Source organism: Mixophyes fleayi, chromosome 1 (assembly GCF_038048845.1).
Source record: "Mixophyes fleayi isolate aMixFle1 chromosome 1, aMixFle1.hap1, whole genome shotgun sequence".
Lineage (NCBI taxonomy): Eukaryota > Metazoa > Chordata > Amphibia > Anura > Limnodynastidae > Mixophyes > Mixophyes fleayi.
This window is the reverse complement of record NC_134402.1, coordinates 221,537,328-221,564,800: the sequence shown is the minus strand read 5'-3', so window position 1 is coordinate 221,564,800 and position 27,473 is coordinate 221,537,328. Positions and strand designations below refer to the sequence as shown.

Genomic DNA, 27,473 nt, shown 5'->3' with positions numbered 1-27,473 from the left:
ATATTATGTTGTAAAGTAAGCTGAGCAATGGGTAACTGATTCTAACCCAGTAGCTTCCACACATTGCAGAAATTTGTAGAAAGTGATTATTCTTATTCAGGGAAACCCTGTAAACAGAAAGTTACAAGTTTTAAATCCTCACTCTAATACATATTCAATTTTATTATTCTGTTTATCTGTTCTGTTGTTACGTGTGCTTAGTCCTAGCATATATTGTTTTAGGTTTCACAGCGGTGAACTGTTTGTTTTATTTTTTTGTTCTGTAATTTGTAGCCTGTGTAAATATGTTGTATTTTATTTATTGAAAATTGAAGTAAGATACATTTATTATGCTAATGGAAAGTTATTCATGCTTTTTTCTTTATGATGGGGAAGCTTGAGACATGAACGATAGGAATGTAGTTCCTCAGTTTGGAAGTAACTGCCAATTCCACCAGTATGTGAACGCAGAATTATAATCCACATACTGTACATGCGTCAAGCAGAAAGTGATACCAAAATGTGACGTTCCAAACTCAAAGCTAATTGGTTTTATGATTTTAACCACAATAGTTTGATGAAAATGCAACGGTCAATGGCTCTCTCTAAGGACATAGCTTGAATCACTCTTGAGGATATACTGATAATTTAATGGCCATTCCAAGCCTGCTGAGCAATTTTGTATTAAATCCACCAGTTTGTGCCTCATTGCTGCACTTTTAACTACATTCAAGCAATGGAAAAGAACCTGGAGTGGGGAAGTGAAATAGACATTATAAGTAAATGTAGTCAGTTAGGTTCTGTTATTTTGAATGGAGTTCTACATACACTGCATACAGTACAATACAATTGTTTCTGGCATACACAAAAAAGGCTCTAATCACCTTATACTTAAGAAGAGAAACTAAGGGATTTCAATTGCAGGTTAAAATAAAGATAGAAGAGATAGAAATGCACATGGATGAGAGGAAAGATATGGAAGGATGCCGGAAGAGAGATGATGAAATAGTACAGTATAGAGCAGTAGCAACACAGAGAGAAAGGAGGAGGAATATATTCAGGGAGAGAGGAGGGAGTGAGACATGCAGGGAGGGGGAGGTGAGATGGGTGGAGGGAGAGATAGAGAGGAAGGATTCATGGAGGCAGCTGAGAATACAACAGCTCTCAGCATCCTCCTGATTTCTGCATCATAGCAGGTGAGTAAGAAGCAGGTGAATTATTTACATTCTTAAAGCTAAGGATTAGGTCATTGGAAGGTATACAGGGTCATTTGTTTATTGCTTCAGCCTTTTTGTGTTTCATATTAGAAATTAGATTATTTCAGGCGTATCCAGAAACAAATATTAATGGAGAACATGATGTCAGATTCTGCTTGGAAACACAATGTTTTGAGTGCATCAGATACCAGTAGAGATTTGAGAGAAAGTCATGTGGTGGATGGGGTTTTGCATATGATGGAAGTGGGTGGGCTTAGTGACGCCTGAACAGAACCGATTTATTTTGCCATTAAACAAAGAAATCGAGAGGTGAGGAAGGGGCCTCTTATAGATTGAGGAATAAGAGAGGATGATGCTGGGTTATGGTGCAGCAGTACTCAGATGGAATTGCAGAGGAATGTTTGTGTTTGTATGGATGCTTGTAATGGAGGGGCTGCTGTAGGTGGTAGATTCTCAGACAGTGTGTAGTATGTGTATGTGTAGTATATAGATGCATGCATGTAGGGATCTAAAGTGACTGACATGTATATGTCTGGGATCTGATAATCAGGGAGGTTCAATTGTAAGCTATGTGTTTGTCGGAGAAATGTTTCTGGGTAAATCTGTACACATCCGAGTGGGGTCTAGAAGAGTGGTAACATATATCTTTGGGTTGTTGTTTCAACAAATAGTTATCTATAATACGTGGTTGGAGGCCATAGGTAAGCCTAAGAAAGTCTATTAATTTATGTATATTACATGCTTGTATCTGATCAGTAAATAATCTGTATTTATGTGTATGAAATTTGCATTTTCTCCCCAGAATGAAGAACTTGGCAGATAATTTTTGGCATTTACACTGAGAAACGAGCCTTGTTGTATCTGCAATGGAGGTATGAGGAAATGGGATTATGGGCAGTATTCTCTGTTATTTCATGCACACAAAGTTAGCCAATGCAGCTAATGACACTTTTCATCACTGCTAAAATGTAATTATTAAAAACAAAATTAAGACGTAACAGTAAAATGTGCTTCTGTGCAAGTCCACTGCACACTGCGAAACCCTCTCACTAATAGAAAGAAGAATTACATATAATCTTGCCAATATTCACACTACTGCTCTTGGTTTGTGGGGAACAATAACAGTAAAATGTCCCTGGTGACATTTTGGTGACACAGTTATACATACATGTGAATCTAAATAACAGAATAGAGCAGACTGCAGTGTTTCTGGAATAGTAGTGGGCAGCTAGTGGCCCTCAAGAATATTGCTAGAACATTGCATTGTATTGAGTAATTTCCTCTTATCCAGTGATGAATCAACCAAGGATTAATCTGCTGCTTTCTGGGACAGTTTTAGCTAAAATAACACCCTAGATACATATCATGGTGTTCCAGACTAACGACTAGTTGTCATGTCAAACTCCTCACTGATAGTCATATTGCACATGCCACATTTCTAGCGAACAGGCCCGGCGCTCCCATTAGGCAAGGTTAGGCAGTTGCCTAGGGCGCCGGGCTCTGGTGGGCGCCACAGAATTAAAATGCTTTTATTGTGGTACTTTAAAACTGTGCGGCAACCGCTGAGCATACCTTCCACGGCCGCCGCACAGCTTCAGATAAATCCACGGGGAGGGGCTATTGATCACCACCGCTGCCCTCCCCTCCAACAGCTGATGGGGCGCTCCGTCTCCTCCCCTCCACTCACTGACTGTTGGGCGTGACATCATCATCACGGCCCGACAGTGTCAGTCAGGGACGTTAAGAGCCAAGTTAAGGTAAGGAAAGACATGGGAAGGGGCGGATTTTAAAATTCTGTCTAGGGCGCCGAGGACCCTTGCACCGGCCCTGCTAGCGACATTATTCAGTCCCCATATACGTAACCATATCTGGGTGCCAGTCTACTATGCATAGCCTTATCTGTTGTAAAATGCAGAATTTTGTTTGTTATTAAGTATAAAATGTTATACTTGCTTCCACCTGTACTGGAAAAAACAGGACAGGTTTGTCACTGGAATTGCTTAAATTGGAATGTTTATTTTACAGGAATTTACATTGTGTTAATGTTGTATTTTTACAGTTTAGAGATTTTGACACCCAAAATGTGACATGGAATAGCTTAAATGGCCTGAGAAAATGTTATGTCTATTCAAAGCAAGGGCTTCCACATGCGTTTTCGGCTGCTCATGCCAAATTGTTCAGTTACATTAAGTATATTTTTAAAATAAACAGATAAAGATAATATTAGTAACTATTAATTATTTTAATCTACCATGTCATGCGTACTGTGGCGGCAGTATTGTTCACTCTGAACACAATGGAATGTAATTAAGTACATTTTAATACATTTATTTCTGTTTTATTTATTAATACATGGGAAATTCTCTATACAATTATTTATTATTTTTGCTATCTTTTCTGTATAAAAGACTAACATAGTACATAGGTCTGTACATTAATGGAATTATGGTGCAAACAAATTACATACAATGAAATGAAACAGAAGATAAATATGGCCCTGCTCAAATGAGCTTACAATCTAAGAGGTGTGTGGTATACTTGATAAATAAGGTAGAGAAATAACAAATGCATCTGTTGGTTGTTCATGGATACAGGTACTGTACTAGTTCCTGAATCTGGGCAGTTCCAGATTACAGTCTCGGTGCTAGTACCTAGCTGCAGACAGTTACTAATAACAGGAGGTAGTTTCTGGCTCCAGGAAATTGGTGATTAAAGGTTCAGTGAAGTTCTTGGCTCAGGGCTTTTGGTGATTAGCGGTACAGGACTAATTCCTGGCTCTGGTCAATTGATGATTACAAGTGCAACCCTAGTTCCTGGCTCCATTGCAGCTGGTGAATACAGGTACATCTCTAAAGTATTGTATAGATTACTTCTTAGGCACTGCAGACACCTGTCAGAGGTTGATAAAAATGTAAAAAAATTAAAGTAGGGGTACAAAGGCTCCATTAAAAGCTTGGAAAACAATTCACTTTCTGAACACATTTTGTATATACTTCTTTTGGTGACATTTATTTATTCAAGTATATGGCTGTAGATCTCATACTTCAAAATGAGTCATATCAAAATGAACATTGAACATATCAATGTCTTTATTCTACATTACCATATTTGGGAAAATATCCCTCACACAGCACAATTACTAATCATCATTATCATCATCACCATTTATTTATATAGCGCCACTAATTACGCAGCGCTGTACAGAGAACTCATTCACATCAGTCCCTGCCCCACTGGAGCTTACAGTCTAAATTCCCTAATATAGACACACACTCACACACAGTCACAAAGACAGACAAAGAGGGAGAGACTAGGGTCAATTTTGATAGCAGCCAATTAACCTACCAGTATGATTTTGGAGTGTGGGAGGAAACCGGAGGACCCGGAGGAAACCCACGCAAACACAGGGAGAACATACAAACTCCACACAGATAAGGCCATGGTCGGGAATTGAACTCATGACCCCAGGCAGAAGTGCTAACCACTACGCCACTGTGCTGCCCATCTAAAAATCATTGGACTTCATAGCTAACAAAAGCTACCTAGTTATTGTCCATGGCATAACTGTTTGGTGGTTGTTGTTGGTTTTAGATCTGTACATGAGGGTGGAATTGAGGTTCAATAACTGAACTACTGTGACTATTAAATGACACATTATATTTACAGTTAGTTTCATTGAAATACTCCATGGCAGCCGGAACAATGGGTTGTCCCTTCTACTCTTTGGTAGAGACAGGAAAAGAAATGCTTACAGGGAGCATAGAGTGTAGCTACTTCTCCTCCCTAGTGTCTTTAAGAGGCCTCCTCATCAGCTTTTGAAAAATATAAATATAACAGAGACCATGGGTGGAAATATTAGGCTGCCATGCAGTATTTTGAGGAAAAGGAATTAATTGTAAATATAATTAGTTTCTTACCATTTCAGTATTCCATGCAGCCTTAACAATGATATGTACCCAAGCTGTAAGTATGGGAGGATTTAAAAGAAACAAAAACCCAGATCAGCTGGTTATCCGGCCTAATTAACAAATGCATTAAGTTACTATGTGAATAACTTATCTCTCAAAGTGGGTCTCAGTACAGTAAAAGATACGGCATCCAGCAGATGTCAGGTGAAGGTATGAATAGATGGCCAACCAGCTGCTTTTCAGTGATCCACTGCTGATGTCTGAGCCCTATATGCCCACAAGGTTGTTACTGCTCTTGTTGAGTGAACGTATAGAAGTTCTGGCACCTTACATCCATTCCTCTTATATGCCCGTACAATGACTTCTCTGATCCACCCCAAGATGATCTGTTTAGATGGGGCATATCTTTTCCGATGTCCTGTCAGAATCACAAAGAGCTGTTCAATGTTTCTAAATTATTCTGTCCTATAAACAGATAAACAGATATTGCTCTAATATGACTAAATCCTTGTGTGTAAGATACCTGAGAAAAATCTCTTGCAATGGTTCAAATTGGATCAGTCATTAAAGTGTTCAGTTAAGTAAAGATCCTAGGGTGTCATGAAACACTTGATATAAGGACAATTTCTCTTTACTGCATGCCAAAAACTGTTAGGTCCTCAGAAGCAAATGTATTGTACAAAAAGACACTTAAATGCACCTGAACTTTCAAAGTTGAAAGAGCAAAAGTTTTGATAAGGCCATCCTGAAGAAAGTCCAGAAGATGTAAGATATTGGTGGATGCAGGATCCAGTTTATGTTTACACTACAGCTTAAACTTTTTCCAAATATCATAGACCAAAATCTTTTATTTTTGTCCCTGCATGAGTCTGTCAATGACTTTATCTGAGATTCCCTTGCTCAATAACGACTGCTCAATCTACATGTCATTATAGTACTTCCAGATTCGGATGAGGAATTTGCCTTTGGTGTAGGAGCTCTCACTCAAGAGGTAGTAGCTAGGTTGCTCTAGAAGTATTTCCCAGGGTAATGCGAGCCATGGGTATCGTGACCAGAGTGGAAGATTTTGGCTACTTTGCTCTGGTTTGTTACCATTATAGCTATTTGAAGAAGACCAAACTTATTTATTAGTAACTGAAAGATCTAGTGATGCAGAGTCCATTCTCTTGAATTAATCTGCATTTGACTGATATAATCAGCTAAGACATTCTCCCTGCCTGCCACATGAATTACTGAAAGAGACCTCAGATTGTTCTCTAACCAGGACATTTATTTTGACACTTCTGCTATTATCATCTTGCTCCTCATACCTTCCTGACGTTTTATGAAGGTAACTACCATCTGGTTGTCTGAGAATATACTGAGATCCTTGTTCTGTAAAAGGGGATGAAAATGTTGAATTGCCTTCCAGACTGCCCCCATTTCCAGAACATCTATATGCAGTCTCATTTTGCTTTGTGACCATTTATCTTGTGCCACCCTTTGACAGGAGATGGACCCCCCATCCTATGGCACTGGAGTCTGTCATAAGTATTGTCTATTCTGTTTCTGAGAAAGAAATCTGTACTCTTTTAATTTCATATACTGCCTCCATTTGAGGGACTCCCTGGTAGCTCTAGTCACCTTGCCCAGTGTAGAGTACCTTTGGTTGTGTAGAACCTCCCCAGAAGGCAAATACTGGTCCATATTTTAATCCATAGATTGTAAGCTTGCGAGCAGGGCCTTCTCACCTCTTTGTCTGTTTTACCCAGTTTGTTTATTAGTTTATTACGTTTGTCCCCAATTGTAAAGTGCTACGGAATATGTTGGCGCTATATAAATAAATGATGATGATGATGATGATGATCTGTTGTGCTGGCATGCTATAGAATGGATCTTGGTATATCTCTCTTTTGGTAAAGACACTTCGAGGTATATTTACTAACTGCTGGTTTGAAAAAGTAGAGATGTTGCCTATAGCAACCAATCAGATTCTAGTTAGCATTTTTTTAGTACATTCTACAAAATGACAGCTAGAATCTGATTGGTTGCTATAGGCAACATCTCCACTTTTTCAAACCCGCAGTTTAGTAAATATACCCCTTTGTCTTGAGCAGTGTCTATCTGAACACCCAAGAACTTTATTTGCTGAGAGGGCAAAATTACTCTTTGTACTGTTTATGATCCAGCTGTGCTCCTGCAGACACAATATTATCTGGTTTGTCCTAACTTGAACAATGTGCTTTTATCTCCCTGTCAGCATTACGTTGTCCAAATATAGGTGTGATTACCTGTTTTCTCAATTCAAGAAGGGTAACTAACACCTTGCTGAAGGTGGGGGATGTAGCAAAAATGAATGAACTGGAAGTACTGACCCAGTACAAAGAACCTGAAGAATTATTGGTGACAAATTGCAACTGGGATATGAACGTAAGCATCCTGAACATCAGTACAAAAGCTTATATTAGTGTGAATAGAATTTATGGACTCCATACTGAAATGCCTCACATGTCTTAAATTAATAAATGTTTGAAAACCTCCTGAGGATTTCCTTACCAGGAATATCGTGGAATAGAAGCCTGCACTGGGCCATCTGGGCCAGCGGAACTAGGGAGATCACCTACATTTCCTGCAGCATTTTCAGATTGATATACAGTGCTTACAATTCCAGTGGATCCAATGGAGTTCTGGATTTGAAATAGAAATTTACCCTGGGAACATGATTAAATTCTATCTTGTATCCCGATTTTGAAAATATCTAGAACCCACTGATCTTGAACAGAATGTGCCCATTTTTCTGCATACACACAAGAATTAATGTCAGTTTATTTGGGCAATAGTCATTGAGAGACCTTTTGTCCTGGCTTTCTTTAGCTCTCAGAGAATGAAAGGGCTCCATAGATGTACTGGCACCTATTTGTCTGGTGTTGCCTTGCAGGCCTGTAGCTCCTTGCCTCTTTGAAATGTTGGTGAGATGAAGAGGAAGGGAAATACCTAACCCTCTGATCTTGAGGCAGATAATTGGGTTTATTACCAGAGACATGAATTATAATGTCTATCTTGTCACTAAGGAGCAAATAACGTGAAGAAAATAAAACGTCAAATTCTTGAAGTGGGCATCTGCAGCCCATAAATGCAGCGAGAGAGCTCTTCTGTCATGGATACACAAGGTGAATAGGATGCTGCCTACTTGTTGGGATTAGCACTGCTGAGTCTGGAGGAGGGGAGTCTAACATGACACTGGTCTTCGCCAGTGACCCCCGCAAAAAGGTTTGGGGTTTTTCCACAAGGGATGCGCAGGTTGCGGTTCTCCAGAACAGCTTCCAGTGAAGTAGGGGTGAAGAGAGGTCAGACAGTCTGGGTCATAGCCGTGCAAGTAGCGAGGTGCCAAACGTGATCGAAAAGGGAGGTCAGACAGTTTGGGTCAGAGCTGGGCAGGTAGCGAAGTGCCAAACGAGATTCATATGGAATGTCAACAAGCCAGGAATCAATCACGGGTAAATTCAAGCCAAGGGAGATCCAAAGGGGAAGTCAGAAATGCCAAGGTCAGGAGCTGAAATAGACAGGAACAAACTGGCAACGAAGAAATGTTGGAGATCAGGAGACCTAATACTCTGGCACCCTAATGGTGCCAAAGGTTGCCTAATATAAGGGAGGCTGAGAAGTAATTATTAGCGTCTGTGACATAAGCAGCCGCCATCAGACTTCAGAATTGTGTCCTGTTGCCTAGCAACGGGACGTGCATGCGCAGGAAACATTGCGTCTGGTTGCCAAGCAATAGTCATAGTTCTGACTGTAAAGGTAATTGTATCTAAAGATGTATCACAAAGGAATTCAAGTCCTCTCTGCATAAACTCAATACTTTTGAGTAAATATTGTCTATTAATATGTTCATGGACTGTGAAACTGGGTGTAGAGTGTCTCTCCAGAGATACTGTGCTGTAGACACTGAGGTCATAGCCACACTTGACTTTAAAGTGGTTCCAAAAGAAAAGTGAAGTTTCCTAAAACAACTCTTTATCTTCCTATTCATAGGGTCGCTCAAAGGGCCACCTACCTCTAGAGGTATCATCTTTGGGACGGAACTCCATCTTACAGCTTCCTCATGCTTTAAAGAATACATGTGATCAATTATTTTAAGGTTAGGGGCATTTCTCCAGCTGTTCTCATTCATTATTAAATCATTTACTACTTGGGGTACAGGAAAATTCTCTTTTTACTATGATTCTCATAAAGGGAGTTCTGGATTGCGGCTGAAGTGGATGTTTTACACAATATCCAAGTGAAGCCCCGTCCAGCTACTCTAAGTATTCTATTGTAGATGAATTTAGTCTATCATCTAAATCCATGCCATTCTGTGACCTTGCTCTCTTCAAACACTGCATAGCATATACACCTATCGGCCACAACTTTAAAACCACTGACAAGTGAAGTGAATAACATTGATTATCTTGTTACAATGACACCTGTCAAGGGGTTGGATATATTAGGCAGCAAGTGAACAGTCAGTTCTTGAAGTTGATGTGTTGGAAGCAGGAAAAATAGGCAAAAGTAAGAATCTAAGCAACTTTGACAAGGGCCAAATTGTGATGGCTAGGTGACTGGGTCAGTGCATCTCTAAAATGGCAGGTCTTGTGGGGTGTTCCCTGTATGCAGTGGTTAGTACCTACCAAAGTTGGTGCAAGAGAGGACAACTGGTGGACCAGCAACAGGGTCATGGGCTCCCGATGCTCATTGATGCAAGTGGGGAGCGAAGGCTAGCCCATCTGGTCCAATCCCACAGACGAGCTATTTGTGCTACTGTTGAAATTGTTGAAAAAGTTAATGCTGGCCATAACAGAAAGATGCCAGAAACACACAGTGCATCGCAGCTTGCTACACATGGGGCTGTGTAGCTACAGACCAGTCAGTGGCCTCTTTCAGCAGGATAATGCACCCTGCCACACTGCAAAAATAGTTCTGGAATTTTTTGAGGAACAAAGAGTTCAAAGTGTTGACTTGGCCTCCAAATTCCCCAGATCTCAATCTGATCAAGCATTTGTTGGATGTGCTGGAAAAACAAGTCCGAACCATGGAGGCCCCACCTCTCAACTTACAGGACTTAAAGGGTCTGCTGCTAACGTCTTGGTGCCAGATACCAAAGGACACCTTCAGAGGTCTTGTGGAGTTCATGCCTCGCCGGGTCAGAGTTGTTTTGGCGGTACGAGGGGGACCTACACAATAATAGGGAGTTTTAATGATGTGCCTGGGCTGTGTAAATCCTCCTTAGTGACAAATGACTTCATCATCAAAGAGATTAAATCATTAAATTGCTTTGGGGGCCTCCAGCGTGTGTGTGTGTCAATTCAAATTTGCTCCCACATTTGCTACTAGAGGTAGCAACCAGTGTCCCCTGGGTAGCCATCCCTAACCCCTACTTACACCAACATCAATGTGTCACCAGGACTTCCAGTATTAGGTAAACACTGCATACTGAAAACAATAGCAGGAGTATGTGTGTGTTTTTTATTGATAATGTAGGATGTGTATCTCTTTTAGGGCAATGTTAGTGTTAATGCAGTGTCTGTGTGCATCTGAGTGTTAATATACAGTACTAAAGGTTTTAGGCAGGTGTGGAGAAAATGCTGTAAAGTAAGAATGCTGTCAAAAGTATAAGTTTTAATAGTTTATTTTATCAATTAACAAAATGCAAAGTTAATGAACAGAAGAGAAATCTAAATCAAATCAATATTTGGTGTGACCACCCTTTGCCTTCAAAACAACATCAATTCTTCTAGGTACACTTACATACAGTTTTTGAAGAAACCTCGGCAGGGAGATTGTGCCAAACATCTCGGAGAACTAACCATGTCTGACCGTTCAGGAAGTTTTGATCAATGGTCCCGCAACAACTGCACGATATTGACTGAACTCTTATAGATTGTTACACATAAGATAAATATATTTGGTAATAACAATTTTTTTGTTATTATAGACTTCACATACATGTTTTCATCCATATCACAGAAGACATTTATGTAGTAATACATATGCATAGTTGTGTATTTTAATATCTGCAACTTATCTCTTTGCTGCATTTGCAACAATGAGGACTAGTGATCAAAAATGACTCTGTGTATGACAGTGTCTTCAGGTCAGGTTGTGTCTTTTCAGCATTCATAGACGCATGGACACACCTTACATGGATTTGACTGTATGTGTCTGCTGTGTGTATGGAATGTTGGCTTCTTTGTTTTCACTACTTGAGAGCATCTAGAGAGCATCCCCTGCACTCATGCATACATTTTTCCTCTATGCCTTTCCCCTTACTAAAGCAAATGGAAATTGTAAATTACTGTCATTTAAATACTCATTTGACATGAATCTAATACTATCATAAAACAACTCAAGGTGGTGCAGACAAAGAAGCTGTGTCAGTTATAGTTCTGTAAGTTGTAATGTTTTCATTTCACTGCATAGAAAATTACCCAATTAGCGGGTATAAAAATGCAGTCTATTTGCATTATGAAAAAGTGTAGAGTGCCTGGAGAAGAGAATGTGGTTACACCTGCCACACTCATGACACACACATTTTCAAGCCAAATTATATGACCTCCCATAAAGAAATCACCTTCTGAAGCACTTATACTACCTATGTTTTCCCAGTAATACATTACCTCCAGTGTATTTATATTTTGTTATCATAATGTGACTGAAGTTAAAGGTTTTTAGATAGATAACCATACTGATTTACTTTGTTGTTTTTGTATGTTCATGTGTTGTTTTATTTATCTGGCTAAAATATTTGATACATTTGATGCTCTGCCATTTTCTTTCTCTCCAATAGCCAGTGAGAACAAGTAGATTTGCATGGTTGTATTTTTGTTCATTCCTCCATTTGTGTGACAACATTTTTTTGTTTTTCTCTACTTGTGGTGTGTTTGTTTGCATATGTGAACAAAGGAGGGTTGTGTGTTGTTTTTTGAGGTATATGATTTTCTTTTTGAGGTATATAATTTTGTATTGCTAATGTTTATATTTTATTGGTGCTTATCACATTTCAATGCCTGCTTCCTGTCATTTCATATGGCCAATGAGGGACTCTTAACATTTATTATAATTAGAAAGCTGCACAACCACCTAGGGAGGGAACATAGCATTATATTTCTGCCCCTTCTCTAAGCTGCGTTTAGTCTCACAGTTCTTGCTGAAAACCAATGCGCTGTGAAGGTTTGGAAGTCATTGGTTCTCTCACTTACTCCCCCCCCCCCCCCCCCCCAAAATTCCTATTTTAAGGAATTTTAATAAGGTGTACAAAAATGTTCACCACTCTAGGTGGTTATGCAGCACTAATGTTAACACACTCATAGATACGCGCACACTTTGGAAGACGTTCAGATTCCATTAATTCTAAAAAAAAAAAAAAGTTACTATTTTGAAGCCAAACAGATCATTTTCGGAGCCAGTAGGTTAGTTTGTCAATAAAGAACTACACCAGGAACAATCTATATTAAAAGAGGGTATTGGTATTAGAGTCCAAAAGAGTAATAGTTGGGGGGTACGCTGTTGTGTTGATGTGATACCTTGGATATTTTACCCCTAGTTAGATAATTCTACATACTGTTTCATTCTAACTCATGGACATTTTCTTAATTGATGACTGCATTAAGTAAGCCATGCTCCATCTGCTTGATTTAATACGAATTACAAAAAGTGCTGTTGTCCTTTACGTGCATGAAGTAATATAATATAATGTCTGCAAGATTTTTATCTATTTTTTAGTTTATCTTAAATATATTTTTTGGATAGCACATTCTGTATGTTTTAAATGTTTTGTATTGTTTGTATCTTGCCATTTGATCTGATGGTGAGACTTTTTTTTTCTTTGGGCACAGTCTTAGATTAGGTTCAAGTTAATCTAGTTATAAAGGGCCTCCTGAACAATCAAAATTAAAATATATTCTGTATTAAGCACATTGATTTTCTGTAAATACATAGCGATCTTCATCAGCTGTAATGACCCATGTAGGTCTAGGACATGCTAGCCCTTATAAACTTAAATGAATAGCTGGAGTCTGTATGTAATACCAAGTATTTTGTTTACCATTAATGTTAATGCTATATTTTTTTCAGTGCAACTACTATTTGTGTTTTAATGTGGACAATTAAAATTAACAAATTTTGACCTGTGCCTATATATAATGAACTGGTGTAAGAATGATTTGCATAGAACATACCTTAAATTATCAATCAATACATTGGGCTCTGAATGATTTAAGTGTACTGTGGCACAATCTCAACTCTCAGTGATAATTGCAATCAAAAGACCTTGCAATGACAGTATTGCATCTACTCACTTCTGACCTTTCGACTTCTCCGAAATGCAATTTAGCTATTATCCCCTTGGGATATGAGGCATTAATCCAAGCCACTGTTTAATCGTACAAAAAAAGAACCTATGTGTGTATGTATCTATATAACTTTGACAATATTTATATAGTTATTTATGCTATACATATAATCTTTCATGTATGTTTGTGATAAGGTAATATTATTATTTAAAAATAGATTATACAGTGCTGCACAGCCTGTGGCTATATACATTGTTTTTCTATATGATGATTATGATTGATTGTTGTGTCTTTGATGTGATTGAGCAGACCAGACCCTCCATATTACATGTATATTTTATAGTTATTCAGTAAATGTCCATTATATAGACTTTAGTAGTTATAATCTGTTTTACAATGGAGATAATCAGAGTGCATGTGTAAATGGATAGGGTATAAAGAAGAGTGTTATTTTCTTCCTACTTGTATATTCTTCATTCTCTCAGGACCTGTCCAAAGTGCTGAAACAATTAGCCGTTCTTGCCTCTATTTCTTCATAGCTTACATTTTTATATGCATTTACCTAGTCACTAATGGCATGTACTGTAAATATATTAATATCTATCTGTCAGGCTGGTGCCTGGGAGGGAGAGTACAAGTAAGGAGAAAAGAGAGATGTGTGTGAAAGAGGGGTGGTGCCTGTAGCTGAGTTGGTTTTATTGTTGGTATAATGGGCTCCTTGTTCTGCTGTCTGCAGACACATCCTTTCTATGCTGGTCAAAGCTTCCCAGGGAATGCTGGCATTAGCTGTTTGTGAAAATGCTCAGCAACCCCAACGCATGTTGTTAGCAGACGGTTAGTGTATCTGATAATGTTGGAAAATAAAAAACATGAATATTTATTGAATATCACTGCATTGACACCTTTTCAACAAGGACTGCATTATAATGCTTTATTTGTGCACGTACACATTAAAGGGGATAGGTTTGTATTTATGTTTCATTTACATAATTGCATGTTAGAATTTACGCCCACAGTGTTTATACAGATGCAAGTCCCATAGGATACTTAATATAAACAGCTAATTTAAAGAACTCATTAATTTCTGCATGTGCCCCAGATGGTCAGTCAGCAAAGGCTTGTCACTGCTTTTTATGTTTCACTGCATGATTGAATCCCCCTCACGCATCAGCAGAGCTGCAGGGTCACGGAGACACAGAAGTCAGCTGAGCCTTATAAAAATGGTTGGATATGTTTCTTCTTACCTGTGTGTGTGTGACCTTTAGGGCCTTGTTCAGTGAATGTTATAGACATAGGATTGCATACACTTGTTTCTGTATTGGCCTATATGGAATAATATTTAATCATTTTGTGTAGTAACATGGTGTTATTTGTTGGCTATACCTTTTCATGTTGATAAAGGTGTTCAGCGGTGTTAATGTGGATGTTAAGTGAAGATGCTCACTGACCCCCGTGTTTTGGTTTTGGTTTTGGATCTGGATTACCGTTGTGTTTTGGTTTTGGTTTTGCCAAACCGCCCTTGCGTGTTTTGGTTTTGGTTTTGTTTGGTTTTGTTTTGCTATTGTTGAAAAAAATACAATTTTTTTGGTCTAAAATAACCTAATTTAGTGCTCTACCAGTTTCTTGGATAACTGAGGTAATTCTAAAGCTCCTCACTCAAGCTCCTCACTGTTCAAGCTCCTCACTCTTACATACAAGGCCCTCGCCAACTCCACAGCACCCTACATCTCCTCCCTCCTCTCTATTCACGCTCCATCCCGCCCTCTCCGATCGGCCAATGACCGTCGCCTCTCTTCCCCCCTGATCACCTCCTCCCACGAGCGTATCCAAGACTTCGCCCGCGCTGCCCCCCTCCACTGGAACAAGCTCCCTCCCACCATCAGAACTTCCCCCAATCTGTCCAGATTCAAACTGTGTTTAAAAACCCACCTTTTTCTTAAAGCTTTCCAGTCTCCCACTTAACTTCCTACCTGTTCTTCTGACTCTTCCCCTTCATTCCCCTTCCCCTAGCCTTCACTCCCCTTCATTCCCCTCCCCCTATCCATTTCTCCTTCTCTCCCTCCCCTGTGTCTCTCTGTCAGTCTACCCCACCCCTTAGATTGTATGCTCCTTTGAGCAGGGTCTTCTCTCCTCCTGTCTTCTCCACTTTTAACTCTGCTCGCCAGCTTCCCTGCCTTCCTCCTTGAGGACCCTCTTCTCCCATCCCCTCTCGCTCCCTCCTCTTCCCCCTGGGGGTCTCCCTCTCATCCGTGCCATCCCTCCTTGGGGCCGTTGTTGGCAGACGTTCCCCTCTCCCCGCCCCACTAGCTGTGCCTTGAGCTCACTGAGTTACTGTGATTATTGTTTACTGTACTGGGCTGTCTCACCTCGTATTGTAATTTCGTTTGTCCCTCTACGGCGCCGCGGACACCTAGTGGCGCTCTATAAATAAAAATGAATAATAAAAATGAATAATAATAAAAATAATAATAAAGCTAATAAATTATGAAAAAACAGTTTAATCCCTGGTAGGCCGTCCTTAATTCTAACACTTGCCTGCAAATTATACAGACAAACCTGGTTGTCTTCCCCCTCCATCTTTGACTATTGGCAATGTAGCCATCGTCTTTATATTACACCCTCTACTTGTAGTTAAATAGAAAAAAAGCAGCCTGCATAGACTGAACAATATAAAAAATAAATGGACCAAGGTAGTTTGGTGGCTGTCTATGACCCCCCCCCCTCCACTTGTAGATAAATAGAAAAAAAGCAGCCTGCATAGACTGTACAATATAAAGAATAAATGGACCAATGTAGTTTGGTGGCTGTCTATGACCCCCCTCCCCCTCCACTTGTAGTTACATAGAAAAAAGCAGTCTGCATAGACTGAACGATATAAAAAATAAATAGACCAAGGTAGTTTGGTGGCTGTCTATGACCCCCCACCCCCTCCCCTCCACTTGTAGTTAAATTGAAAAACAGCACTCTGCATAGACTGAACAATATAAAGAATAAATGGACCAAGGTAGTTTGGTGGCTGTCTATGACCCCCCCTCCACTTGTAGTTAAATAGAAAAAAAGCAGCCTGCATAGACTGAACAATATAAAAAATAAATGGACCAAGGTAGTTTAGTGGCTGTCTATGACCCCCCCCCTCCACTTGTAGATAAATAGAAAAAAAGCAGCCTGCATAGACTGTACAATATAAAGAATAAATGGACCAATGTAGTTTGGTGGCTGTCTATGACCCCCCTCCCCCTCCACTTGTAGTTACATAGAAAAAAGCAGCTTGCATAGACTAAACAATATAAAAAATAAATAGACCAAGGTAGTTTGGTGGCTGTCTATGACCTCCCCCCTCCCCTCCACTTGTAGTTAAATTTAAAAACAGCAGCCTGCATAGACTGTAGAATTAGAATATTAAAAGAAATGGACAAAGGCAGTTTGGTATCTGTCTGCATCAGACTCCCTCTCCACTAGGAGTCAAATATAAAACTATTCAGCCGTTATAGACTGTACAATATAAATAGAAATTGAGATACAATTTGGTATCTGTCTGCATCATCCTCATCAACATCATCATTAGCGCCCTCGTCGCCTACACAAATCTCCCCCTCATCCTCTTCTAATTCCAAAGTGGCATCCTCAATTGGTGTATCACCGGCTACACTCGGGCTGTTCAGGCACACATCAGCAGAACTGCTGAAAGGTCCCTTCTTTATGGGTACACTAAAAGAATGCTCACGATTAGACATACCACTGGTGTATGGACTCTCCACAGGGATTGGTGTCATTTCTGATTCTGAGCATACATTATCCTCTAAAGCCTTACTGTTTTCTTGCAGCTCGGCTTTGACGCGTAACAGTAGTTGTGCACAACTTTTAGACTCCAAATTACTTGGTCTTGGTTGGTCACGAGTGACCGTACAAGAAGAAGGCTCAGTAACATTTTTTGATCTGCCACTAATAGAGAAAGGCGAAGGCCTCATTCTTTCTTTGCCACTGCGTGTGTAGAATGGCATGTTGGCAATTTTTTTTATCGGCGCTTAACTTTTTCTTAGTTACACTTCTTTTTCTCTTCAACACTGTAATTTTTTTTTTGGTGTGTGTTTTTTTCCCTGATTTAAAAAGACTACTTAGGCTTTACCAGATGGCGTACTGGGAACACTACCTGGTGCCAGCACCTGCTTGCTGATTCTGCTCATATGTGGACTGCTTTGAATCCATTTTAATGAACCCAAAGCACTTGTATTGCAAAAATTTGTATAGATACTGCTGATAAATATGACTTTTGACAGCCAGAAAAATTAGTGTTTCACATTGGGGAATATTGGACACCCCAAAGCACTTGTAGTGCAAAATATTGTAGAAATACTGCTGCTAAATATGACTTTTGGCAGCCAGAAAAAATATTGTTTCACACTGGGGAATATGGGACACCCCAAAGCACTTGTAGTGCAAAAATATTGTATAGATAGATACTGCTGATAAATATGACTTTTGACAGCTAGAAAAATTAGTGTTTCACATTGGGGAATATTGGACACCCCAAAGCACTTGTAGTGCAAAATATTGTAGAAATACTGCTGCTAAATATGACTTTTGGCAGCCAGAAAAAATATTGTTTCACACTGGGGAATATGGGACACCCCAAAGCACTTGTAGTGCAGAATATTGTTTTAGATACTGCTGACAAATTTGACTTTTGACAGCCAGAAAAATTAGTGTAAAACACAGGGGGAATATGGGACACCCCAAAGCACTTGCAGTGCAAAATATTGTATTAGATACTGCTGACAAATATGACTTTTGACAGCCAGAAAAATTAGTGTAAAACACTAGGGAATATGGGACACCCCAAAGCACTTGTAGTGCAAAAAATTGAAAAAAAAAAAAAGCCTCCTCTATCCTCCTCTCTTACTGCTCTAACAATTGCTAATATAATTGGAATTAATAATAGAATTGAATAGATTAGAAATTAAATAATAATACAAAGAATAAAGTGTGCAATTATTGCTCTGTCCCTGCTCTAATACAGCCTGTGACCTAACCCTGCTCTCTCGCTCTGTCAAATGGCGATGGATTGCTGTGGAGGCGGGTATTTATGCTTTTCAAATCTCGCCAGAACCGAGCTCTGAAATACAAATACGTCACGATGATGTTTTGCCTCGATTTCGATACTGAACGGGCGGGAGAGTACCGAGCCAAGCAGGCTCTGTACTCGGATAGGCAAAGTTCGGGTGGGTTCGGATCTCTGGTAACCGAGCCCACCTATCTCTAATGTTAAGCCACAACGCTTTTGTAACTTAAACAGGTTTATGTTTATTAAAGATGATAACAACAGAATGCAGGTACTCACAATAGTTGTTAACTTGGTAGTACAGCAGTGTTCAACAGTAGCAACAGGCACTACAGTTTATACAGTAGTATACTTGTATAGATATACTCTTATGCATGTATATGGATATGCAGTTGCAGGCAGGACTCTTACAGTATTTGCACATTCGTGCATTACCAGGCGCTCCTATTGTTTAGGGTGCCTCCTGTCACTGTATGAGGGCCTTTTGGGGAATTTTTACTATATGTATATGTAGCGCAGCTACTGATGCTGCGTCTGTTCCATACATTGGTCTGACTGGAAGTGGGCACTTCCGGTTTCAAAGTTCACGCATGCGCAGTACCGCAATATGGACGTTGTCCTTCTTCCCCACTTCCTGTTTCCTCACTAGACTACCTGGGGAGATGTGGCAAAAAGGAATATACTAACATTATTTGTGGTTTTCTCTTGTTTAATCCAAGAGTAGTCACAATTAAACAGAACTCAGCATACAGTCAGTAAAATCTAGGCGACAACAAGATCTTCTAAAAAACCATGGTAGATGTGCATCCATTGTAATAAATATAATGGCAAGAAACAGCAGGAACTTTTTAGGTGCATTGGCTATCTGGCTCCTGTGATTTGTCCAGCCATGGATTCATCATAGGTCTCAGAGATCGCTGTATGATAAACTTAATGGGCCTGATTTATTAAGGAGAGCAAAGCAGAAAAAAATGGGTAACATTGCACCTTGAAAAAAAAACATGTTGCATTGGAGGGGGAGGTAAATTTAAAATGTGGGGACAGATTTATAGTTGAGAAAGGGCATGTTTTAAATTTCAGTTTAAAAATAAAGCTATCAAGTATTTGTGTGCTACATAAAAAAAAGCCAGTATTTAAGTTATGTGCAAAACAATAAACTAATTTGCATCCCTTGCATTGTAACATGGTTTTGTCCAGGAGAAAATGTACATAATTTTTGCCTTGCTTTCCTTAATGAATTAGGTCCAATGTGTTTATGTTATGGTTCTTGATGGTTAGGATTTTGCATGCTGGGCTATCTCTGGTACCATGTGATGGCTCTGTCACATGCTCCCTGTGTTCCTGAATTATGGTTTAGGCAGAGTGTGATCATCATCTCAAGTTGACGTTTCCTATGACTGAAGTTGACTGGAGGATAAAAGCTTGTTACTTGAGAAGAGTAGTATTTAAACAGGCGTTGTATAAATATTTTAATAATTTATAGGCCTGTGGCCAATAAAATATAAGCTTTTGCTCACTGCTGCTTAATTTTAATATGCAAATTAGGGTTTGGATTAAGATTGGTATACTGCAGAATATTATATAAAAGGTACCAGGATTTGGCATTTAATCAGTTTCTTCTGTCTTTATCATTTGTCTTATGTATCCCTGTGTAATATCATAATTTTTTCTCTCATGTTCCAGTATGTTAGTTATTTCATATTGCAGTTAGACTTCTCGCGTCATAGGTAATTTAGGTCTGGGTGGTATGGCTCTGCAAGATCTGTTATCATGCTACACTATCATGTATGTTTTCTATTTCTATTTAAATTCCTATGAGATATGTGATTGTGTAGCTTGGGGGGACTCTGCAAGCAAAAATGCTGAAGGTTGTGAGATGGGGTTAAGGCCAGTGAACGGACACCCCTCTCCTTCAGTATCATCCACGTGCCAGTTATACCACTTCATGAGAGGGGATGATGCTGCAGTGGAATATGACATTCCCACCGTTTCCATCTCAAAGCTGTATTGAACCTTACCTACTACTCTTTGGAGAGACGTCGGCAGTGGAGTCTTCCAAGATTGGTCTATAGTGAAATATGCAGCTATCAGTATATGACTAAAATCATATTTGGCATGCAAGGGGAACTGTGGGGGATAATGGTGTAAGAGGGCTACTTCTGGCAGCGGGGTAGGATCTTGCGCTGTAACTTTATTATCCAAATCAAAGACCTGAGCTCAAAATGGTTGGATAAGTGGACATCCCCCAAAAATATGTAGCAAGTTGCCAACTGTATTACACAGACGCCAACAAAACTTTGACTGGCTGGGGCCACATTTTATGAAGCCTAACAGGAGTACGTTATATCTGTTAATTTTATCAACATTTCTGTGTGATTCATGCACTTGGACATATGATATGAGCCACTGATCGTTAGAAAGATCTATATGTAGGTCTGCTTCCCATTGCACCTGTACTTTTGTTTTATGTGGAAGGGTTGAAGGGGTGGAAAAGCCATACTAACTTTTGTGTATACCAGGGCCGGGGGGTGGTCGGAGATTTAGGCCCTGTCTAGGGAGTGAGGTAAGCCAATCTCTTATCTAAAGATATTTGTAAAACTCCTAGGCCGGGAGACAAAACCTGTCTTAGATTTGGAGGAATGGCCTCCAGTAGGTCTTGGTCATTAAAGAGATCAGCAAATGTGGCTATACCTTGTGTTCTCCAGAGGGTGATGTTGAGGTATGGTATCAACTTAGTCAGGGCTACTATTGAGACAGACATTTCTAGTGGAAACAGTAATGTCAGGGTTGACTGCTAGAACTTTATCCCAAACTATCAAAGAATCTCTTGTTGCCCGAGGCATTAGGGTGCCGAGGGGCCACCATGATTTAGGGACCCAAAGCAAGTCTGCTATAGGAAAGCGTGGGTTAAGTGCTCGTTCTAAGTCTACCCACGGCCTTTGGTATGGGGGCAGGGACCAGTCTCTGAACTGGGCCAATAATGAAGTGTCATGTTATTTAACCAGGTTTGGGGGAGAGTTGACCCACCGAGTTGCTTAGGTAGACACATCCAGGAGATAGCTATGCGGGGAAGGGGGGGAAGGGTTCGATAAATAGGTATTCATAATAGAACAGAGATTGGTGATAGTAGTTTTAGTTATGGCAACAGTTAAGGTATGGAACAGGTATATCAATTTTGGCAGCAGCATCATTTTGAAGGCTGCAAGCCTTCCCAAACAGGAGACCTCATAGCAAATTCAAGATTTCGTAAGAGTGGAGTGTTGTAGGACTAGAGCAATAAAATTTAGTTCCAAGGTAGTGTCTAGATTCAGGGAGATCTGCACACACAAGTATGGAATACCAGATGTTTTCCATGAGATGTTTTCCATAAGTATCCAAAATAGCCCCCTAATAGTGGCTGCCAAAGGTTCTATTGTCTCTTTGAGTATATTAGGCTTCTGTGTGAGGTATCTCCCAGGTCATACATAATTCAGGTGTCTGGGTAAGTTGCCACACAAGCCTCTGTGAGATGTCTCTTGCACAAGAGTTTAATCTAGTTTAGTCCAGTGAAAAACTAATTAAAGACTTTGGGGTAGATTTACTAAAACTTCTGAAAAGAAAAAGTGGAGGTGCTGCCCATAACAACAGATTCTAGCTATCATTCATCTAAAACAAAAAGACAGTTGTCATCTGTACTTTTCCTTTACACTGCATATTTGTGAGTATCTAGCAAAATGAAAACATGAGGTATTGGTTCATATTTTGAGCAATCCATTTAAGCCTACATCCCAGCGTCTAGGGTATCTCATTGTATGCAGGTCCTTCACTGACCAATACGCATCAAACACCATTAAAATGCAGTTAAAATCAAATGCTCTAACCTCCCAGATAATGTTTTTATTGTGCTAGGTACACACAGATATGAGGTGTTAAAGACAATATCGGTATTTTTGATTTGTATTCATATAGGGCATTTATATTACCAAGCAGCTGGTATTATGTATAAAAAAGGATTAACTGAGTGCAGGCTTATTTCTTCTCTGATTCTCTAGCATTTAGCTAGTACATTCTAGATAATGATAGCTAGTATCTGATTTTTGCTATGGGCAACACCTCCACTTTTCCTTTTTTAGAGGTTTTAGTAAATAAATTACCCCCTTGCTTCTTCCAAATGATCGATTAGGCCTCTGGAACTGGTCTGTCTGGCCCCTGGTGTGACACATCTATTAAATAGGCCATTCATATTTGTTTATGATGATTTGTTTGATTTTTTTTAAGCTGACTTGTTGTGTGTATTCTTTACTGTTATGTTCAGTAAAGTTGCTTGTGCAGTGTGTTTAATCTATTATAGTTTGCAATGATTGAAGTTTTTTTTATAATCTTAGGTGGTTGCATATGTAGAATTTCTATGTAGTCACTACAGAATTGCAGACTGATTTGACTCATGTGTCTCTGTGGGAAATACATATTTTTGACATTTAGCACTACAATGACTTTGTACCTTTTGTAAGAAAGGGTGCTCCTATGACTGGGATATGTTTTTCAGATCTGTGGCGAACACACATTTCTGTGAAAGAACCTGTTCTTTATTTTACAATGTGCCACTTACAAAACATAACATCTTTCTCTTCATTTCATCTCTTGATGGAGATCAGATCAGTGGATCGTGATTGGTTGTTGCCATGATATTTCCTCCAGGTCTGTTAACTGTGATTGGCTGACTTGCTGCACAATTTACATAAATGGGGTCGGCTTGCATTCTGTATTCACAGACAGTGACATCACATATGTACTGCTATAGAAATGATTAATTTTAACTCAGAGACCTGCATTGTGATTAACACAATGTCTGCCAGAGATAGCTCTAGAAGGATTAATCTGTGCACTGTTACTGATCTTCAGAACTCTGAATAACAAAATGTACAAATTGCAAACCGATGTTAACATCTCATCTGATGACACAAGAAATGCTTGTGATTTCACTGCTTTTTTGATTTCAAGTGCTGTTTTTGTTTAAAGTGTGGAGTTAGATCCAGTAAGGAGTTGAATCCAGGAAGGGGTTTAATCTGGTAAGTGGCTAGGAAAGGCTAGTACTCAAGTTCACTGTAGGCTATAAGAAGTTAGGTTAGCCATAATAAGATGAGTAGTAGCAGGCTTGATGATCTCACTCAATGCATATCTTGTCATATGTATGCACACTTGGAGCAAGTGTTCCAAGGTTTATACCTCTGTGAGAAATGTGAGCAATTGGTCTCTTTGGAAGCCCAGGTAACTGATCTAAAGCAGACCATTGCAACATTGAGAGACATTGCCAACCTGGAGCAGAGTTTACAGCTCACCGTTGATGCGTTATCTGAGCAGGGTGGAGCAGAGACAGAGGAGGATGCACAGGTAGGCAGCTGGGTAACAGTTACTAGGGGTAGCAGAGGGAGGAAGAGGCAGGCCAGTTCTGAGCTAACCAATCCCAGCAGATTTGCCAGATTGGATGAAGATACTGTGGAAGGCAGTTCAGAATTGGTAGAGTTGGATGACACTGCTTCCTCTAGCAACCAGGGGAATGGTCTCTCCAGCACAGAGGGGACCAAAGTTTCTCAGGGACCCAGGCAGATTGTGGTGGTAGGGGATTCAATTATTAGGAAGGTAGATAGGGCAATCTGTTACCGGGACCGTGCATGCCGAACAGTGTGTTGTCTCCCGGGTGCTCGGGCTCGGCATATTGCGGATCAAGGTGGACAGATTGTTGGGAGGAGCTGGGAATGACCCAGCGGTTTTGGTGCATGTTGGCACCAATGACCGAGTTAGAGGAAGAAGGGGTGTCCTAAAGAATGATTTCAGGGACATAGGTCGCAAACTTAAGGCAAGGACATCCAAGGTAGTATTTTCGGAAATACTACCTGTGCCACGCGCTAGTCCAGGGAGGCAGCGTGAGATTAGGGAGGTTAATGCGTGGCTAAAAGATTGGTGTAGGAAGGAGGGTTTTGGATTCTTAGAGCACTGGGCTGATTTCTCGGTCAGTTGCCATCTTTATTGTCGTGATGGATTGCACCTGAATGAGGAGGGGGCTGCAGTGCTAGGGGAGAGGATGGTTAGAAGGTTGGAGGAGATTTTAAACTAGGCTTCGGGGGGGAGGGGCAAGCAAGTATTTATGGGATAGACATTGAGAGTAGTAAGGAGGAATTTAACAAGAGTAAAGGGGGTGGAGAGGGGGGAGAGGGGGGAGAGGGAAGCATAGCCGATAAGGAGCGGCCCTTTTTAAAGCAAAAATAAATACCTAAGGGAGGCAATAGACTTAAGTGTATGCTTGCAAATGCAAGAAGCCTGACAGATAAAATGGGGGAGTTAGAACTAGTAGCAATGAATGAGCAGTATGATATTATAGGTATTACTGAGACCTGGTGGTATGATACACATGACTGGGCAGTCAACTTGGAAGGCTATTCTCTCTTCAGGAGGGATAGGGTAAATAAAAGGGGAGGAGGAGTATGTCTTTATATTAAGCCAGAATTAAAACCAAGTATTCAGGAAGTTATATACGAGAATATTGGTGATAATATAGAGGCATTGTGGGTGGAAATATCCAGCGGAGGAAAAAGTTCAGAGAAGTTTCTGCTAGGGATATGCTATAAACCGCCAGATATTAGTACGATTGAGGAAGCCCAACTTCTACAGCAAATTGAAAAGGCTACACAACTAGGTCAAATTTTAATTATGGGGGATTTTAATTATCCGGACATTGAGTGGAGTACTGAGACCTGCGGTACAGCTAGGGGAAATAGGTTTCTGAGCACGCTAAAAGACCATTACATGTCCCAATTAGTTGAGGAACCAACTAGGAACCGGACTATACTGGACCTAGTAATAACAAACAATGTAGACGTAATATCAAATATTCAAGTAAAGGAGCACTTGGGAAACAGTGATCATAATATGGTCTCATTTGAAATTAGTTTCCAGAAACAACAGTATAAGGGATCAACTAGGACTTTAAACTTTAAAAAGGCAAATTTTAATATGCTAAAGGAGTCTATAAAGAGCATAGACTGGGACAAAGCCTTTGAAGGAAAAAATACGGAAGAAATGTGGGCTGTCTTTAAAATGTTGTTGGAAACATACACGTATAAGTTCATTCCTATGGGAAATAAATGTAAAAGAATTAAGTCTAAACCAATGTGGCTAAATAAAAAGGTAAGGAAAGAAATGCAAAGGAAGAAGCGTGCATTTAAATTGTTTAAGTCTGAAGGGTCAGAGGAGTCCTTCCATAGGTACAAGTAATGTAATAAAACATGCAAAAAGGAAATTAGATTGGCTAAATTAGAAAATGAAAGGCACGTTGCAAAATAAAGTAAGACAAACCCCAAAAAGTTTTTTAAGTATATAAATGGCAAAAGGATTAAAAAAGATAATATAGGACCCCTAAGAAGTGAGATGGGTAAATTGATAAATGATACTAAGGAGAAAGCAGAGATATTAAACACGTTCTTTTCTTCAGTATTTACCAGAGAGGAACAAATGGCAGGAGTAATACATAAAAATGGAAATGAAACCATGCCATTAATTAATACTTGGTTGTCAGAAGAAGAAGTCCAAAGGCGACTGAAGAATATTAAGATAAATAAAGCTCCAGGTCCCGATGGCATACACCCAATGGTCCTTATGGAGTTAAACTCGGAAATAGCTAGACCGCTATTCTTAATTTTCAGAGATTCAATCTCATCAGGCTCAGTACCAAGGGATTGGCGAATAGCAGATGTGGTGCCGTTGTTTAAAAAGGGGACGAGATCACAACCAGAGAATTATAGACCTGTAAGCCTGACATCAATAGTGGGGAAACTACTGGAAGGTATTTTAAGGGACAGTATTCAGGATTACTTGGTACGCAATAAAATTATTAGTGGGAATCAACATGGATTTGTGAGGGATAGGTCATGTCAAACTAATCTAATTAGTTTCTACGAGGAAGTTAGTGGGAACTTAGACCAGGGCAGGACAGTAGGTGTGGTCTACTTAGATTTTGCAAAGGCCTTTGATACAGTGCCACACAAGAGGTTGGTTTACAAAATAAGGGAACTGGGTCTAGAAATCAAAATTTGTACTTGGATCGAAAACTGGTTAGAGAATAGGGAACAGAGAGTTGTGATAAATGGAACATTTTCTAATTGGTCAAAGGTCTTAAGTGGAGTACCTCAAGGTTCCGTACTGGGACCACTCCTTTTTAATATATTTATTAATGACCTTGGTGATGGTTTAGAGAGTAAAGTTTCTATTTTTGCAGATGACACTAAACTCTGTAAGGTAATAAAATCAGAGCAAGATGTAGCTTCTCTACAGAGGGACTTAAATAAACTGGAGGATTGGGCGGCTAAATGGAATATGAGGTTTAACACAGATAAATGTAAGGTTATGCATTCAGGGATCAAAAACAAGAATGCAATCTATAAATTAAATGGAATTAATTTGGGAGAATCTATAATGGAAAAGGATTTGGGAGTGCTCGTAGACAGTATACTTAGCAATAGTGCTCAATGTCAAGCAGCAGCTGCAAGGGCAAACAAAGTATTGGCATGCATAAAAAGGGGCATAGATGCAAGGGAAGACAGTGTAATTTTGCCACTGTATAAATCGTTGGTAAGACCTCATCTTGAATATGCAGTACAGTTCTGGGCACCACTCTATAAAAAAGATAATTTGGAACTAGAAAGGGTTCAGAGAAGGGCGACAAAATTGATAAAGTATGGAGTCATTAAGTTATGAGGAAAGGTTAGCCAGTTTAGGCATGTTTACTTTAGAAAAGAGGCGTCTAAGGGGAGATATGATTACTATGTACAAATACATTAGGGGTCAATACAGAGAGCTTTCATGGGAACTTTTTACCCCAAGGACCATACACAGGACACGTGGTCATCCCCTAAGGTTAGAGGAGAGGAAATTTCACAACCAGCAAAGGAAGGGGTTCTTTACAGTAAGGGCAGTCAAGATATGGAATTCATTGCCAGGGAAGGTTGTGATGGCAGATTCAATAGAT

At 39.7% G+C, this 27,473-nt stretch overlaps 1 protein-coding gene across 1 annotated transcript in view; it reads left to right on the top strand.

Moving 5' to 3' along the window:
* Positions 1–1,087: 1,087 nt before the first annotated feature.
* APC2 (APC regulator of Wnt signaling pathway 2) overlaps positions 1,088–27,473 on the top strand; it is a 56,844-nt gene continuing 30,458 nt past the window's right edge. Inside the window, exons 1-2 of the mRNA XM_075205562.1 lie at positions 1,088–1,175; positions 1,999–2,068. Coding sequence (XP_075061663.1) covers positions 2,063–2,068 — 6 coding nt within the window. The 5' untranslated portion in view covers positions 1,088–1,175; positions 1,999–2,062. The remainder of the gene's footprint in view (positions 1,176–1,998; positions 2,069–27,473) is intronic.